This window comes from Heteronotia binoei, chromosome 8, assembly GCF_032191835.1.
Source record: "Heteronotia binoei isolate CCM8104 ecotype False Entrance Well chromosome 8, APGP_CSIRO_Hbin_v1, whole genome shotgun sequence".
Taxonomy (NCBI): Eukaryota; Metazoa; Chordata; class Lepidosauria; order Squamata; family Gekkonidae; genus Heteronotia; species Heteronotia binoei.
Window position 1 is genome coordinate 80,139,428 of NC_083230.1, and position 18,758 is coordinate 80,158,185.

General features: G+C 41.3%; 1 protein-coding gene across 1 annotated transcript in view; it reads right to left on the reverse strand.

Annotated features, from left to right (window-relative positions):
* ACO2 (aconitase 2) overlaps positions 1–16,912 on the reverse strand; it is a 39,029-nt gene extending 22,117 nt beyond the window's left edge. The window contains exons 1-6 of the mRNA XM_060245371.1: positions 16,747–16,912; positions 9,918–10,060; positions 8,420–8,678; positions 3,199–3,291; positions 2,086–2,244; positions 1,780–1,930 (exon numbers count right to left, since the gene is read on the reverse strand). Coding sequence (XP_060101354.1) covers positions 1,780–1,930; positions 2,086–2,244; positions 3,199–3,291; positions 8,420–8,678; positions 9,918–10,060; positions 16,747–16,782 — 841 coding nt within the window. The 5' untranslated portion in view covers positions 16,783–16,912. The remainder of the gene's footprint in view (positions 1–1,779; positions 1,931–2,085; positions 2,245–3,198; positions 3,292–8,419; positions 8,679–9,917; positions 10,061–16,746) is intronic.
* Between the last annotated feature and the right edge of the window lie 1,846 nt (positions 16,913–18,758).

Below are 18,758 nucleotides of genomic sequence, written 5' to 3' on the forward strand. Positions count from 1 at the left end.
GGCCATATTGGCAAATTATCGGCCGGAGTCAAACCTTCCCTTTTTGGGTAAGGTTATAGAGCGGGCGGTGGCAATTCAGCTACAGGGATTCCTGGATGACACTTCCACACTGCATCCATTCCAGTCCGGCTTTCGACCAGGTCACGGGACGGAGATGGTTCTGGTCGCCCTCATAGATGACCTCATACGACATCTGGATTGGGGCGGCTCAACAGTGCTGTTACTATTAGATCTGTCAGCCGCATTCAATACAGTTGACCATCAGCTACTGTCTAGCTGCCACACTGACGTGGGGATTCAGGGGTCTGCCTTGCAGTGGTTGGCCTCTTTTCTCCAAGGTCAGGGATAAAAGGTGGCGACAGGGGAGGAATCATCCCAAAGGCACCTACTTATATGTGGTGTGCCACAGGGTGTGGTTCTGTCTCCAGTGTTATTTAACATCTACATACGCCCCCTTGCCCAGATTGTCAGGAGGTATGGGCTGGGATGTCACCAATATGAAGACAACACCCAGCTCTATCTATTGACGGGTGGCCAGTCCAACTGTACCCCGGAAAATTTAGACCTGGCTCTTCAAGCCATAGCATCTTGGCTCAGGCTGAGTTGGTTGAAGTTGAATCCGGCGAAGATGGAGGTTCTCTATCTGATTTGGGGTGGTCCGGGAAGGGAGATCCCTTTACCGGCTCTTGATGGGGTGTCATTAATACCGGCCCCTAAGGTCAAGAGCTTGGGAGTACTCCTGGAGTCCTCTCTCACAATGGAGGCCCAAGTAGCAGCCACTACCAGATCCACCTTTTTCCATCTTCGGCAGGTATGGCAGTTGGCCCCCTTTCTGGAGCATGCAATGGTGATGCACGCTACAGTCACCTCGAGAATAGATCACTGTAATGCTCTCTACATGGGGCTACCCCTTGACTCTGACTCAGAAGTGCAGAACACTGTGGCGCAGCTGTTAATGGGGCTCTTTTGTTGGAAGCACATTCAGCCAGTGCTGAAAAAGCTGCACTGGCTACCTTTTGTGTTCCAAGTCCGTTTCAAGGTGTTGGTATTGACCTTTAAAGCCCTTTATGGTCAGGGGCCTGCCTATCTATGGGACCGCCTTTCTCTGCATGTTCCCCAGTAAGCACTGCGTTCAGGGACACAAAATCTACTGTCCATCCCTGGATCAAAGGAGGCCAGGTTATGCTCCACAAGGGCTAGGGCCTTCTCGGTGGCAGCACCAGGAATGTGGAATGTCCTCCCGGAGACTATAAGGGCCCTGCGGGATCTTTCTACCTTCCACAGGGCCTGCAAGACAGAACTGTTCCGACAGGCATTTAACATCGGGAGAAGACTGCCACCCCACATTTCTAAAGAGCTATGATTACTATCTGATCACCATCAGGAAAAGAATCCACCTATATTAAAGACAGCACCAGAGAATGTTTTTTAGAATGTTTTAATTGTAATTGTATTTTATTGGTTTTTAAACTGTAAATGCAAATATGTAAATTGACTGTTAGCCGCCCTGAGTCCGCCTGCAGAGAGGGCGGGACAGAAATTTAAGGTAAATAAAAAATAAATAAATTTGAAAGTAGCTCATAGTCTTCTGCAGCACTTTTGCTGATAAGCTTAGCCAATGACTGATAAAGTGTTCTAATCTCACCCATCCTCAAGGAATGAACAACAAATCAGGCCCATCACTTGAATGAATAAGAGATACTGAATGCTCTGATGGGTATTGTCAGCTACCAAAGCTTCCCAAGCCACACTCCTAGATGCAAGCAGGTATTCCCTTACCTGTACAGGAAATGGAGTCCACACCAGGCCCATGATATTCTATGATGGCTCCTGTACCACCTTTCACAGTGAGGATGCCAGCCACTTTTAGGATTACATCTTTAGGAGAACTCCAACCTGACAACTTGCCAGTAAGTTTTACACCAATTACCTGAAGAACCAAAGAATATAAACATGAAGCTCAAGGAAGGTGCCATTTCTCAACGATCTGCTTTGAATGTCCTAAGTGCAAACTCCTGATATCCTTTTGTTCCTATCTCCCAGCTCTTTGCATAGAAGAAATGAAAATATCCTCCACTGCCTCACCTTTGGACATTTGAGTTCCCAAGGAATTCCTGCCATGACATCCACTGCATCAGCTCCACCAACTCCAATACAGATTCCACCCAATCCACCTCCATTAGGGGTATGGGAATCTGTACCAATAAGCATAACACCAGGATAGGAATAGTTCTCCAGGATAATCTAAGACAAAGGTAAAGATATAATTAGACAAAGATCAGTATGACCTGAACATGGCAGACAGATTTAACAGAAAAAGAGTTTGAAAGCTGTTTTTTGGCACTAAACCAAATTCTGCTGCATTGGCTTGGGGCTCATGAACTGTCAAAGCAATTTTAATCAAGGAGAGGACAAGAAATGAAGCCATCAGAGAGCCATACTTGTAACTCATTATTTTAAACTCTTCCATTATGTGATTTTCCCTTTCAATCTCTGCTCTCAAAAGTGTAGTCTAATTACTGTAGCAACCATGGTAACTCCAGTAGCTAAAAACCTGCTTCAAACACGACCAATTATCCTAAAGGTCAAATACAACAAAGAGTGTTCATGCCCTTTCTGGCAGTCAAGAGATGTCTAACAATAGATTTTTTGTTTTAAAACTAATACATTATAGCAAAGAAAAGGGAGTAGTTAGTGTTCTACAACTGATACCTGAGGAACCAAGGAAACAGGAGTTCAGGTTACAATAGCCAGTTACCAGTTTGAATATCTTTATTAGAAATACAGACCACAGTTTAGTTTGTGGAATGGCAAATTCAGTCAGTTCTCTCAGACTTATACTATCATAGGCTAACAATATGTTTGATATGGAATAAAACAAAGTCCACAGCGTTAACAGTTTGAGTGGACTTTTGACCCACCAACCTTCTCTAATTAAATTGAAACACAAGGGACTCTAAGACTTATTACACCTCATAGACCCTCCATGATTTGCTAAGCATTCTGACAAGCATGACCTTGAGTAGACAGCTGGAGAACTTGTCCAGGTTACCTTGTAGAACCATGGGCCCAGGAAAGGAAAAATAACCTCATTGGAAAGCTAGGCACTCAGCCCTACAAGGAAAGCCACACAACAAAGAAATCCCTGTCTCAAAGAGAGAGTGTCCTCTCCTAGCCATTGGGGAGGGAAGAGTTTACCTGATGAATGATTCCAGAGCCAGGTTTCCAGAAACCAACTCCATATTTGGCACCGGCTGTGGCTAGGAAGTTGTACACTTCTTGGTTAATGTCCTGTTTGTACACAAGGCAGAGCAGTAAAGAGTTGAAATTTCTACCTTTCACAGAATTAGAAGCTAACCACCCCTCATGAAACACTCATCCTCAATTTTACCCTATGCATATGATTCTGAAAGTAACGGGTAAAAAGGACAGCGACACTGTAGCTGCTTCAAGTAGATTTAGCAAAGGAGAACACATATTTTAAAATAAAGGGTATCTGTTCATTCCTGAAAGACTACTAAATCTGTTTTTTCAGATGGAATTCATAAATTTTTTTTCATCTTTTTTTTTTATTATTTTTTTTATTTTATTGTTGTTTTAAAAACCCCACATGTGAAACCCCAGTGCATAAAATTACAATAGTTACTCAAGTTAAACATTAATAGATATCAGAAAGAAGAACATCAACCTAACTTTCATATAGTGAATACAAGAAAAGTAAAGCGATACAGTTTACAACGATATCAAATCAAATCAGCTAAACATTCATCATTTGCATAAATGGACTCCAAATCTCATTAAAACGACACATTTGTCTACGACCAGAAAACGATATTTTTTCAAAAGCTGCAAGTTTCAATAAGTCATCTTCCCAAAGAAGAATTGGAATTACATCATTTTGTTTCCAGTGTTTAAGAATTTGGCGTTTTGCTATCAACAGAGCCCTTCCTAACCATAATTTTTGCCCCTTCATAAATGGATGGAATTCATAAATTGATGGAATTCATAAATTGACTCCTGCACCAGGCTTAACCTGCATGTAAATGGCATTCAGTTTTAGGCTTACTTGATTTAGCAGGGCTAGCATGACTACAGAGGCAACTCAAATGATGTGCTTGCAGGCACATTTGGAATTTTGACAAGGCATGGTGGGCACAGCAGCAAAATGGCTGCCATAAGAGGCAGAGCCAGCCACAAAACTATTGCCACTGCTTAACTTCAGAAATGCAGCATAGACCTTTGTGCTGTACTGGTGGCTGCTGCCAAAACAACATTTACAAAAATCTACACAGCAAATCAAAAGTCTGACCTGGCCCCACCCAAGGACAAAGCAGGCTATAGTGAGAGACAGAAATCTGCAAATTCTGCTCCATCCACACCGGAGAGAAATCTAGGCTTAGATCCTATCAGTTTGAATGGCAGAGGACTTTAAAAACTATCAGTTTGAAGATTTTGAACATTATGTAAGGGTTTGTCCTTTTATTTACTAAAATATTTATTTGCTGTGCAATAATAATAATAAAATTTTATTTATATCCCGCCCTCCCCGCCTAGGCAGGCTCAGGGCGGCTAACAACATTTATAAACATACAGAACAATAAATATAGGGCTTTAAAATTAACATCATTAAAAATCAGTCAATATACAATTAAAATTTTAACTTAATCTGACAGTGGTGATGGTATTTCCGGCGCTAATTTCTGCTTGCACACAAGCTCCATGGCGCAGAGTAGTAAAGCTGCAGTCGAAGCTGAGTTCAATCTCGGCAGAAGCTGGGTTTAGGTAGCCAGCTCAAGGTTGACTCAGCCTTCCATCCGTCCGAGGTCAGTAAAATTAGTACCCAGATTGTTGGGGGGGGGGGAGTGTAGATGACTGGGGAAGGCAATGGTAAACCATTCTGTAAAAAGTCCACCGTGAAAATGTTGTGATATGATGTCACCCCAGAGTCAGAAACGACTGGTGCTTGCACAGGGGGACTACCTTTACCTTTTTATGCTTGCACACAAAAGCTTATGCCTTGAATAGAACTTTGTTGGTCGTAAAGGTGCCACTGGACTCAAACTTTATTCCATTTATTAAAGCAAAATACACTATTAGGTCTGGGTCAGGGAAAAGAACAGTGTTTGGTCATCTAAAGAAAATACTATATAGCCCTGAGGAATGACATACTATACTGAATCAGACACCAATGGCAAAAGTCTTGAAAAGACTGATTTCATTAAATGAAACTGCACAACTATAAATTTGAAGGAACAGTTTTAAAAATATCATAAGATGTTCATCTCCATCCTATTATGAATTACTTTTGCCAAGGCCATGAAGAAAGAAGTTCATGAACTCAAAAGACTGATGCTGATTTATTCTGACTAGAAGTCAAACTGACACTGCTTTCATTAAACATTTTACTACAATAATCTTGTTTGGAGAAGAGATGCATTGTATCCCAAGGTTAGAGCACCAGTGAAAGAATGGTGCTTAAGAGCACCAGTGAAAGAAGGGTGCAACAAATTTGTCATGCCATCACTTCAAGGACGTTAAATGAAAGGAACACCTGAAAACAGAAACTTTATTCCTCTACAAACCTGCTGAAGATTCCAGCAAGACTGACGGCTTTGCACTTATTCCCTTCAAATTAAGACAATGATGGCTGAACGGCCCTTATTCATGTGCCAAGGGAAAAGCCAGCCCTGTTCCTCTGACTGCCATAATTTTTCTTTGCTGAATGGCCACATCAGGAATGGAGCAGAGACAGAACCTTTACCCTAGCCAAGAAGCAGATGGTGAATAGGGGTGGTATGCCTATAAGATCCAAAATGACCATCTAGAGCAGTATATTTGCTCAGTATATATTGCTCAGAATGAAAACAGATCTACAGAAGAATTAATGGAATGAGTATTTTTTAGAAGAAACACTCCAGACTAGAAGATTCTTGTATGAATTTTACACAGGAGATACAAAGTGAGGAACAACACTTTTAATGTAGAAACTCCCCACCTCAAGGATAAGAAGTATGGCAGTTAAAGGGAAATGCACTAATCACAGGCAAGTGGGCTAAAAAGCAGTCACCAACATAAGGTAAAACAAATTTGAACAGAACTGCTTATTGTGCCTTTTCCCATGACTAAAATTAAGTGAACAGCTGTGCAACAACCCTCTTCCCAGTCCCGGTTCTTGGGAGAATCCAGATGGCATCCATTGTGGTTTCTGAATATTTTTAGCTGTCACCCATCTAGTTTATTATGTTCAGAATATTGAAAATCTGCTGTGATTTTCAATATGCTGAACTCTGGGCTGCTCCAAGCTGTCTTTGGGAGGAGTGGGGTATAAATTGACAGAAATAAATAAATACTCCTCAAAATGCCATCACATGCTTGTACAACATAAGCAACCTTCATTTTCTTGGACACAAATTGGGGTACTATGTTTAAATGCCTTCTCACAAAGAGTGATAGACTGAAGAAAGGCAGCAGAAAGATAAGAATGTTTGATGCATTAAGAAAAATCATATAAGGCTAGCCAGAATTTGGAGTCGGTATTCTTTGTTTTCGTAAAACTGCAACTATAAGACTGATTTTTTTTCTTGTTCTCTCCATGTCTCCTAGATTGCAAGCCTTTTGGGGGGAGAGATTCATTCAGCTTACATGCAGACCTATATATTCTTTAATGTGAAATTCTTCAACAAACCCCCCCAGTTGACAATAACCTGGAAAGCTACTTTTATTTCTACACCCTCATATATGTAATACTAGAAACAGTCACGCAGGTCCTTATGATCTTTCTAATTTCATGGCTCTTTTATAACTTGAAGCAGCCTGACCAAGGTGAATAGAGATAGCTAACTACTTCAGAAACCCCAACTCACTGTACATGGCTGGTATTATGTGTTCAGTTTGGTTAGTAACATGTGCACCTCCAAGAAAAATCAATTCATTCACTTCTTCACATTTAGCAAGGTCTAGTTCACAAAATATACCATGTCTGTTAGTCTTTAAGGCAGAATCTTTAAGTCTGTAAGGCAGAGATGTTCCATCAGGCTTTTAGCTGAGAGCAGCAACCGTTTATTATCCAGCTGGCACCTCCTTTTCTATCCCCCAGATGCTTTGTAAGTTTTCTTCCCTCCCAACAGAACTCCTTGATAGTCCAGGATAGAGAATGAAAAACCTCCAGGACACCATCTGAATCTTATACTTTTAACTAAGTTTTATGCCATATACTACTGTATAGAATCAGAGTTGGAAGGGGTCATACTAGCCATCTATTCCACCCCCCTGCTCAATGCAGGATCAGCCTAGAGTATCCCTGTTCCCTCTAAGCTGAGTTAGCGTGAGCTAGCCTCCAGCTCACACATTTTTGTCTGAGCTCAGGAGGGACGACTCCATAGCACACTAATTTATGCAATAGCTCACAATTTTAATGCCAGTAGCTCACAAAGTAGAATTTTTGCTCACAAGACTCTGCAGCTTAGGGAACATTGTCCCTGACCAGTGCTCATCCTGCAGCTGCTTAAAGATTATGTAGGTTGTAAATAGCCCAGAGTCTGGCATGAGCTGGAATGGGTGATTAATTCAAATTAATAAATAAAGTACTAAAAGACCTTTTGGTTTTAACTTTTTTGGGATGCATTTTGGAAGCTTTGGGGACTACTTATGCTTCTAGTTTTGCTTTCAGTATTACTTAGGTGCAATTAATTGTAGTTTAATTTTACGTCGATTTTGTTATTTTGGTGATATTTGTATGGTGTTTTTTTGATTTTTAAACCACTTCAAGTACAGACTTAAGCACTGAGATCAAGTACTGCATCATGTTTGCTGCAGTGAAACCTTCAATTGATGGAGTGGATGTGGCAGCATAGAAAGTCCATTGCTTAAAAAAATCAAATGATTTACAGTTCAGATTCCTTGAGGGAAGGGAAAGTTATCAGTTTAGCTGGAATTAAAATTTCACACAGGGCAGGCTGAGGACTGGAAGAGAAGTCCCAAGATGCAGGGAAGTTAAAGGACAGGTACTCATGGAGTAAAGTAGACTGACAGAAGAATGCAGAAGAGGAAACTGAGAAATAAACATGAAGGAAGGGTAGGTGGCTTGAGAAAAAGAGCAAATGACACAAGAAACTGAGGCAGAAAGGAGACTAAAAAACTTAAGATTAGGAAGAGTTGTATGTTATGGGAGACACAAATGCTGGGAAGCCTAATCCATCCAAGGTGTGGCTAAAGAAAGAGAATGATAGCCCTAAAATCTCAACAGGCAGCTTCGACTGTTCATGGCATCTGCTTTCACTGCTGCTTGGGATCTGGGAAACCTAAGAGGTCTACAAGGGCCACAACTGTGGGGAGAGGGCCAGATCTCCATGTATTGATTTTAGCTAACCAGCCAACTATTTGTCTGCAGGCTACTAATACATAAAGTTTTGATAATGACCTTTGCTCTTCGAAGATCTTTCTCACCACCTAACTGAGCTTCAATAAGGTGATCACAGTGGATGGTTGAGGGCACTGCCACTTTAGGCAATCCACTGCTGATGAACTGCAGCATAGCCATCTGAGCAGTGGCATCCTGCATGGCTACACGGTCTGGTCGCAGACGTAGATATGTCTTGCCCCTCTCAATATTCTGTTTGACAGGGTCATCTAAGTGACCATATACAATCTTCTCCGACAAAGTGAGGGGATGGTCCAACCTGTTGGAGAGAAAACAAAGGGAATATGTCTTAAGCTCAAGCATTTTACCCTTAAATGTGACATGATTAACAGAGCTGCAGTGCAACCAAGCAAGACTCTCCATGTAAGCCTGCTACTCTACCCAAGTGCCAGCCACATAATAAGCCCAACAAGATTCTGTACACTGGTTGGGCCACATAATAGGCCCAACAAGATTCTGTACACTGGTTTGCATAGAAGGAAAGGACAATCCTAATGCTGCATAAAGTTTAACATTTCCTCTCAGTGAAAATACCCACAGTCATACAAGATCAAGTGACTTCAGACTATCATTAGTGGGAACAATTAACAGTGGTGTTGAGGAAAGTTAACAGAGACTAATGCCAGTAAGAGAAATTTGTGCTCTAGAAACCCTGTATTTCACTCCCAGTTTTCTTGGTTAAGTAATCAGGACTGTCATGAAACTGTAACTGGACCTTTCAGCTTCTTACTTTAAAATGAGAAGAGAACCATCTGACCATCTGTTTGCATGCAACTGCTACTTTGGGTTAAAGTTCAAGCAGCCCAAGACTATTTGCAAAGAAATCAATGTGCTGTAGAACTAATTGTCAGGAAAATGTGAAGGCTAAAGGCTCAAGAAGAGTGTGGCAGATGACCACCTCCCACAAATCCTTGGCCTTAAGAGTGGAAGCAAACCTGTAAGAAAACTACATTGCAGATTATCTCAGAATGCATTTTAACTGAGGCAAGATTTGGTGATAATTTTTCTTTGGATAATAACGACTTCTCTCCATGCATGAACACAAATATTTGCATGTTCATACTGGCTCAAATGATAGCCAACTCTGAAGAGAATGAATTTAGATAGCTGTCCAAACATATCTGCAACAGAAGTAATCCCCATGTGAATTGCACCAATCAAGCATACCTGACTCCCAATAACTCCAAGGCATTTTTCACTGCTCTGCTTGAAGAGCGGTATTTAGTATTGCAAACAGCACCAACATTCTGAAAGAGGTACCTGTTTAGGAACTGACTGTACAACTTGTCCAAATGGTTCTAATGAACCCAAGCTTGAAACAAAATGGGTGCTAGCCAAAATTGAATGCTCTCTTTATCCACATTCATTCAAGTAACCAAAGACCCCAAACAATGCTTATAAACATCAGCCATGACAAGATGCAGAACAAAAATTTATTTTTATTAGCCAGTTTCTTTAACATCTGGGTAGCAACAGCTCCCCCAATTTCAACTTTTACCTTTTGCGAACAATATTGATGTTTTTCTCAAGCTTCTCATATTGTATGTATTCATTTGGTTCAAATTGGCTCATGGCCACCTTGGCCCGCTGGCAAAGGACGGGAGCAACATGATACCGCCGAATACCTTGACCCAAAGCATGCTGGAAGGAGATAGACATGAATGAATTAGATACCCATATTACCAAAAGGTGCAGAGCCTAACATTACAATAGTAGAACTTTTGTTGAATGGTGAAATTCAACCCCCCCCCCCCCCCCAATTATAGTGACAGCCTCCAACAAGAACTTCTGGAGATTCAGGCATTCTCTGCTGTAGCCTGAAGGTTAGAAGCATCACTGTATGAATCTTCTTGTTTCCCTAATGCCAGTGTCAAGACCCTTCCAAACTCCAAGCGAAGCCCTACAATATTTCTGTTTTCCACATCATACTCATCAACCCTTGCCAAAAATCCATTTGGTAAAGACTGTAACAAGTGCTGGACCCATATACATATAAAAATGTGGGCACTGCATTTTATTAGTGCACATCCTCATTCAGCTACATGAAAGCCAGGTTGAAATTAGGGCTGGGCAGCTGGGAGGTCAGCATGTAGGTATCTTTAAATGCCTCTGCTTCATTTGCTGAGATGTGTGCACCTCAGCAAGTGAAGGGAAGGCATCTAGATTTCTTTAAATGCTCTTCACTCACTGAAGTATGCTGTGGTGGCAGTGCTCCCCAGTGAGTGAAGGGAAGCCATGTAGGTCTCTCTGCTGTGAGGCAAGTGAAGGGATGGCATTTAAAGAGACCTACAAACTGCTGCAAAAAATGACAGTTTGCAAACACAATTACCTAAATCATGGTTCGCAAACCAATGAACCAGCCCTGTTCAGCACAAACTTTGATTCATGTTTGCTCGTGCTCATCTTTAGTTGAAATCATAGACCTTCAGGCAGAAAACATGGTTAGTCTAGGCTCACTAGATGTTCTTGAACATGCTACTCTCTTAAACTACTTTCTCTGACAGTATTATCCTGGAGATAAATTCCACTGGCTACCTGAAGGACACCGACAGGTAACATTAGGCTTGAGGGGTTCAGGGAAAGGCAGATGTATTAACTTCATTCACAGAGGATTAGTGACAGCTACTTCTGAATTTGTTCCATATCCACACATACAAGATTACGAGACTCATACTGAAACAACCATTGCCAGTATTTAATGATGACTTTATATTCCAAGTAAAGATTAGCACCATTGTTTATTGCTATTACTCTCCTAAATGACAAAAGCTTTCCATTCCCAGCCAGGGCTGCATTTAGCATATGGCTGGAACATGCACAAGACAAAGTCAGATGGTTCTGAAACAGCATGGTATTTCATTCTGCTCAAGTGTTAACAAACATAAGGGAAAATTCCACAGTGCTTTTGTTTTGATTACCACTATGGAAAAAAGGAACAACTAAGTCTAATAAATCAGACTTTCCAAAATGGGAGACCTAGTGACCTATGCAGCATTTTAAATATACTGGCTTTACCGTGTAAACATTCCTTTGTGTAAACCATATAAGAGGCGTATTTATTTATTTATTAAACTTATATCCTGCCCTATCCCACAAGTGGGCCCAAGGCAGCTCACAACATATAAAAATAACTATAAAAATAAAAAGATTAAAAATAAAAAGATGGTGATGGAAATAAACGCAACTCTAAAGCAGTCCATAATGCCTCCTGTAGGATGTTAGTCAGATTGAAAATTACTGAGGGCAATTTACTGTGAGCAGGGGAAGCTGAGATGGTTGAAGGTCCGCTGGCTCAGCCACACAGAACAGTAAAAAGTTCTGCAGGGCCCTGATCTCAGATGGACGCATGTTCCACCAGGCCAGGGCTAGGCAGAAAAGGCCCTAACCCTAGTTAAGGCCAAGCAGACATCTTTTGGGCCAGAGATTATTAGTAGATGTTGATCTGAAGAGCACAAGGCTCTCTGGAGCACATTACAAGGAAAGATGGTCCCATAGGTATGCTGGTCCCTGGCCACATAGGGCTTTAAATGTCAGCAGTAGCATAACCTTGAACTGGATCTGATGCTCAATTGGCAACCAGTGCAGCTGGTGTAGCACTGGCTGAATGTGTGCCTGCACAGACATTGCCATCAGCAAGCATGCCACCACATTCTGCACTAGCTGCAGTCTCTGGGTCAGGTTCAAGGACATCCCCATGTAGAGTCCTGTGTTTGTTTTATTCAGTGCATAAATGGATTTTCTACCTAGAGTTCTGTAGAAATGATTATTGGACTGAAGCTCAATATACAACCCACATAAATTATGCAGTGTTATGTTTATGGGAGATTTTTCTTCTGTGTTCCTACCGGCACTTCAGGGCAGATCATAACATGCCATTCAGGGTCACTGAAATTAATGTTACATTCAGTTTAATACAAATTATGCATGGAACACTGAGTGGGATGGACATTACTCCAAAAAAGGTGACATGCTTAGTACCATTATTGCTGTCTACAAGAGTCAGCCTCAGCAAGTCTTGGTTAACGACAGTAGCATTTCTGTAAGTGGTGCTTGATAGATGCACACTGAGCGCCCAAGTATAAGTGTTTCTTCTTTAAACTCCACCCCCCCCCCAGTTACCATACAACCCCTGAAAAGTTATTCACTAAGCAACAGGCCAACTCTGTCCATGAAGTGATGTATAATGCTACTCATTTTTCCACTGAAAGCAGAGATTTTATAGGAACATTTCTGGAAAGTTAAATAGTTATCATAACATGCTATTGTAACAGCATAATATTAACATTAGCTACTACTGCTATACAGTAATATTAACTGCTACATTAAAACAATTTTGTTCACTACAGCTGCAGCCTTTGTACATCTGGCTGGGAGTAGGCCCTGCTAACCCCACTTGACTGAGGCACAAAGTGTGATGCAAAATATAATCACAAGCTATGATTAGAAGATACATGACACAGCATCCTTGCAAAAACAGGCAAGAGCACAATGGATGCCTGGATGAGAGATCTCCTGGGAACCCCATATAGCCTGTCTTGAGTTCCTCCATGAGGGAAGAAGAGAAAGATATAAATGTAATAATAAAATACAATACTTTTTGGCACTACAGTTAACCCCATAGAGAGATTCTAGGCCTAGGAGAAATAAAGGACCATAAGGACGAGCATTCAAATCTCACAAAGGGTGGGGGGGAGAGAATCACTTTTATTTGTGAGTGCTTGTCAGTGAAGCAACTCAAGACAGCTTTTGGGTAAGGTACCTGATCCAGTGTTCTGTGCAATGGTATACAAAGTCCCACGCTGTTAAAGGAAAAAGGATCAGGGAATAGAAAAAATCCTTGCTGAAAGGCAGATTAAAGTGAGAAGACTAAATGTTTTTCCATAGCCTTTGACACAAATAAGGGGTTAATCACTCAAAGCAGATTGAACTAGTGGTCTACAATATGTGACAGCTGCCTATAGTCTGAAAGGATTTCACTTGGAAACCCTTAGTATCTCATTCTAGTGTCTTGAGGTCTTCTCTTTCCCTTAGAGCAGCAATCAAAGCAACCAAAAAGGTTTCAGGGGAAGAGCATGGCGCTTCAGTTTTTTATTCCTTAAAGAAACTACTGAGAGGGAAATATGAGAGGTTTATCTAATTATCCATGGGAAGACAAAAGAAGATTTCTCCTTTTGCCAAAATTCTTTTAAAGTAATTTAAGGATTTATATCCCACCCACCCCACCAAGGCAAGCTCAGGGGTGGCCAAATTAAATTCATAACTGGACAAAAGAAAATATTTCATACTATGCTTAATTAGCTTGTTCAACTTACTGTCATGGGTTGTGATGATGGCCATAAATTCAGATTGCTTTAAAAGTGAATTAGACAGGTTCTTAGAGAATATTGTTCATCAACATCCATTCAACACTGGGACCTCTATGTTGAAAGTCAGTATACCTCTGAGTGCCATTTACTGGAGATCAATGTCAGGAGCAGATCTGGTCTTCATGCCCCTACTGTGGGCCTTCTGGGGCATCTGGTCAACCACTATGAGAAACAGAATACTGGACTAGTTGGACCATGTGTCTGATCCAGAAGGCCTCTTATGTTATATTCTGCTATCCACAGCTCTGTCAGCAGTCAACATACAAAATGTTTTATATAGAACAAGATCTTTCATTTATTTAGCTTTGATACTAACTAGTGACTAGCAATAGACTCCCAGGGTCTTAAAGGCCTTTTTCCTAAAAACCCGGCAGCCAAGCTCTTAACAATGGCTGCACCAAGAACTGCATGCACAGCTTGTGCTCTATCACTAGGCCAGAGGCTTACAATATTTATTATCAACATAGGAAGTACCTCCCCCATTAAAACTTTCTTCCCAGTTACCAAGGAAATGTTCTGAAAACGGTACATAATTTATCAACTGAAAAGAGCAAGGCCATGAAAGAGCCCATCCGTAACTTACCAATGGCATAAGAAGAAGACACTACAGGCTACTCTGCTGCCGTCAGCTATAGTGGGAGGAAAGATGTGTTCTCTTTCATGTCAGTAAGAATCAACAGACTCTTGCTTCCACTTCAGCCACAGAAAAAGTCTCTATTTTATATGCTAATCCTTTGGAAGCCCCTTTCTATGGCAACACCAACTTGAAGCCCACCAATATTTGGGGTAATAATTTGTTAGGGAACACCCTGAAACAAAAAGACTCTACCACTCCTATGATAAGGCATAATGATGCAATAGCAAGATTCTTCCTTACATTTTAAATTGTTTCAGGCTTCTATCCAAACATGGAATTTTTTTAAAAAAAATCAGAAGTTCCATAAGCACACAGGATGTATCAATATGAATGCCGAAGTCTTCCTCTTAAAACACTCAGTACTTACATTTCTGAACTTCTTTTGTATAAGCTCCAAAGCTCTTTAATCATCAGCCAAGAAGCCGCCATAGAAAGTGAGCTACTTTATGAATGGCCCAAAACAGCAACTGCCTCACACCTACCTAAGATTACCTTTGCCTTCTACAATCAATGTGCTGTAACTTTAAAAATTTCAGTTTAAGCCAAGATAACTTTAAGAACGGCACTTCATGAAATCCAAAGTATTTAAGAGAAAATTATAATTGCACGCTGAGCATATATTTTTGGAACTTTTAACCTTTTTGTAGTACATTGTCTTAGATACATTTCAAGCTGAATGCTTCCTAGGTTCAGAGGAATCAAAACAAAGCAAGTTCCCAAATTTAACTTCGCATAAATTTCCCTATAAATGGAAATTCTGTCTCTTGATTCAGGATGAACCACATCTTCTATTCCTTTTAGTTACCACTGATTCAATAATCAGTATTACAATTCAGCCAGTTACATACCGTAATTACCTCCCTGCAATACTACAGTGCACACATCAATGCTTATGAGTTGTTTGTTCTGCTGCAATTTATCGTGAATAATTTTACAAAAAAAGGGAAAACTTGTTCTTGTTCTGAACAGAAGTTTTACAGTTTGAGGACTAAGCTAGTTTTAGTGTCTCCATCAAAAAGTTTAATAAACACACATAATCTCAGGAAAATAAACAAGAGATGGTTATGCTCTAGGAATCCTTGGCATATTTGTTCAATGGAACAAACAAGCACACAGATTCTTGTATAATGCACTGGCATTCTACATCTTAGCCCATTCAATTAGCTAGCAGAGCTGGAGAGCATAATTTTTTCACTAATTGGTTTTTTTAGATTAATTGTTCTTGGGGCTCAATTTTCATTTTCAGAAGGTCTGTATGAGGGAAGTTTTATATACTATATCACACCAGAAGTTGGTTTTACATGTTTTGATTTGCTGTGAAAGCAATTATAACTTTGTTTGCTACCTGATACAAACATAAGAGAATGTAGAATATAAACTGTAATAACACCATCCACCATCCTTCTCAAACTCTTTGAAGCATTTGCACCAAAGCATTCAAAAAACTGGAGCAAGAAAGTTAGATATGACTTTCTATTTAAAAAGCTTTTAACCAGCATAAATGTTTATTGTAGCTACAACCAGGAGTCAGAAGGAAATTAAACTTATTAGGGAAATCCTTGTTCCTTTATTATTTTTAACAAGGCAAGTTTTAAGACTGAAGAATTTCTAATCTACCTGTTTTTAAATCCATAACAAGATCAATGCTAGACATAAAATGTATAATAAAAATATTTCATACAGCACATAATATTGCAGAAAGAATTATCTGAAAAAGGTAAAGACAGCAAAGCAGCTTAACAGACTACGGGGGAAAAAGATTTTATTGCAATGGAATACACATAAGGGACTACAAGCACTTTAATAAGAGCTAGAAAAGAAAGCAGTCATTGCAGAGCCCCCGGAACTGGCCAAAAAACAACATCCAGATCATAAGCATGAGAGAAAAGAAGAAGTGATGCGCTCAGTCATATGCAAAAGGGAGTAGAACAGCTGCCTGTCAATCTCTCCCCGCACAGAGAGCAGGTATGGCTGCGAGTAACACTGCAGAGCCCCAGTCACCTTGCCCTCACCTTGAACGTGAGGGTAGTAGCCGCCAGACAACGCGTCAGCCCCAAAGGAGGCACGAATCCTCCAACGACACATGGGCAAGGCCAGAGCTTTCTAGCCTGCTATCGGGCGAATATCACTCGCTGTTCCTAGGGAGCCACGGCCAGGACTGGAGCGAGGGACAGACACGTTGACCTACAGCAAGGAACGGGAAGGCTGAGACTCGAGAGCTGCGAGGCACAAACCGGCCTCAAGCTCACCCCCGGCTCCGCGAGCAACACTCGTTCCCCAACCCCTCCTCCGCCAACAACCGAGGCTACAGCCACTGCTCTCACCTGCAACCGCCTGACTAGGACACAGTACGGCGCCATTTTGTTCACTGACAAAGATGAAGTCGCCCTACGATAGCGTCACGTGCCGCTTTTAAACAACGTACCCTTGTGGGCGGGGTCCCTGCGGAACGAATCGCGTTTCTCTTTGGGGCGCAGGAGGCAGGAGGTGAGTCCGGAAGAGGGACTTAGCGTCTAGATAAAGACTTGCGCTACGTCGGTGGGGCTCCAATGCTTGGCTAGAACAATAGAACAAAGCAGTAGACAAGGCTTACCTTTAAGACATATGAACATATGAAGCTGCCTTATACTGACTCAGACCTTTGGTCCATCAAAGTCACTATTGTCTTCTCAGACTGGCAGCGGCTCTCCAGGGTCTCAGGCTGAGGTTTTTCACACCTATTTGCCTAGACCCTTTTTTGGAGATGCCAGGGATTCCCAAGCAGATGCTCTACCACTAAGCCACAGTCCCTCCCCAACTAAGTTTTATTCAGAATATAAGCTTTCGTATGCTCTAACCATATGATGAAGTCTGCTTAGAGCATAGGACAGCTTACATTCTGACTAAAACTTAGTTGGTCTTAAAGGTGCCATTTGTCTACTGCTTTGTTCTTTTGCTTCAGACAAACACGGCTGCCCACTTGGATCTGGTTAGAACAATGTCTGTCTGGAGAATGCAGTCTTTGCATTGAAAGTCGGAAGTTCAAGCTGTGCGATTTTCAAGGTAGTTTTTGTAAAGGCTACAGTCTTAATGTTACCGTTTTGAAACTTCCAGCTCTCGATTGCAATTAATAAGAGTCCTCCAACTTTGGGGCAACTTATAGAGGTAAATAAGCATTGACGTAAAACCCCAAATAACTCACCTGGAGTCAGAGGGTCCCTTTTGTTATGTTGCGTTCAGATAATTGCACCTGGAAAACGTCAAAAGAAGCTGAAAAGCCTTTCTCTGAGAAAGTTCATACAATTATTTTGCAGGGTTCCTATTGCATATGTATTTATTTTACAAAATCCTATGAGAACTACACAAAGCATACATACATTTCCCTGCTGACCAAGAGAGAGATCTTGGGGTTGTGGTAGATAACTCACTGAAAATGTCAAGACAGTGTGCGATTGCAATAAAAAAGGCCAACGCCATGCTGGGTATTATTAGGAAGGGAATTGAAAACAAATCAGCCAGTATCATAATGCCCCTGTATAAATCGATGGTGCGGTCTCATTTGGAATACTGTGGGCAATTCTGGTCACCGCACCTCAAAAAGGATATTATAGCATTGGAAAAAGTGCGGAAAAGGGCAACTAGAATGATTACAGGCTTGGAACACTTTCCCTATGAAGAAAGGTTAAAACGCTTGGGGCTCTAGCTTGGAGAAATGTCGACTGCAGGGTGACATGATAGAGGTTTACAAGATTATGCATGGGATGGAGAAGGTGGAGAAAGAAGTACTTTTCTCCCTTTCTCACAATACAAGAACTCGTGGGCATTCAATGAAATTGCTGAGCAGTCGGGTTAGAACGGATAAAAGGAGGTACTTCTTCACCCAAAGGGTGATTAACATGTGGAATTCACTGCCACAGGAGGTGGCGGCAGCTACAAGCATAGCCAGCTTCAAGAGGGGGTTAGATAGCCATTGGCCTGATCCAACATGGCTTCTCTTATGTTCTTAACAACCCTGTGAGTTAGACAGTAATGCTTTCTTACGGGAAAGAAGTCAGCACAGGATTAAGGAGGCTGAAAAGTTCCAGGGGCAGTAACACATACCTGGGCTGGTCCCATTTGAAAAATAAAGCACACAGAATTTTGTAATAATTTGGGTTTTGTAATGTTTGCTTTAGTGTACAAGTAAAATAAAGGTGAAAGCCAAAGAGAATTCTTATCAGGCAACAGATCCACAGCCCTACATCAGATCCCAGGGAAGGAGAGCCCCCTGAACTCCCCAAACTGATGATGCAGTCAGCAGTGTCTGTCTTCTTCTGTCTCTTTCAGAAGCTTGACTGAGTTGCTTCACGCCCAACCA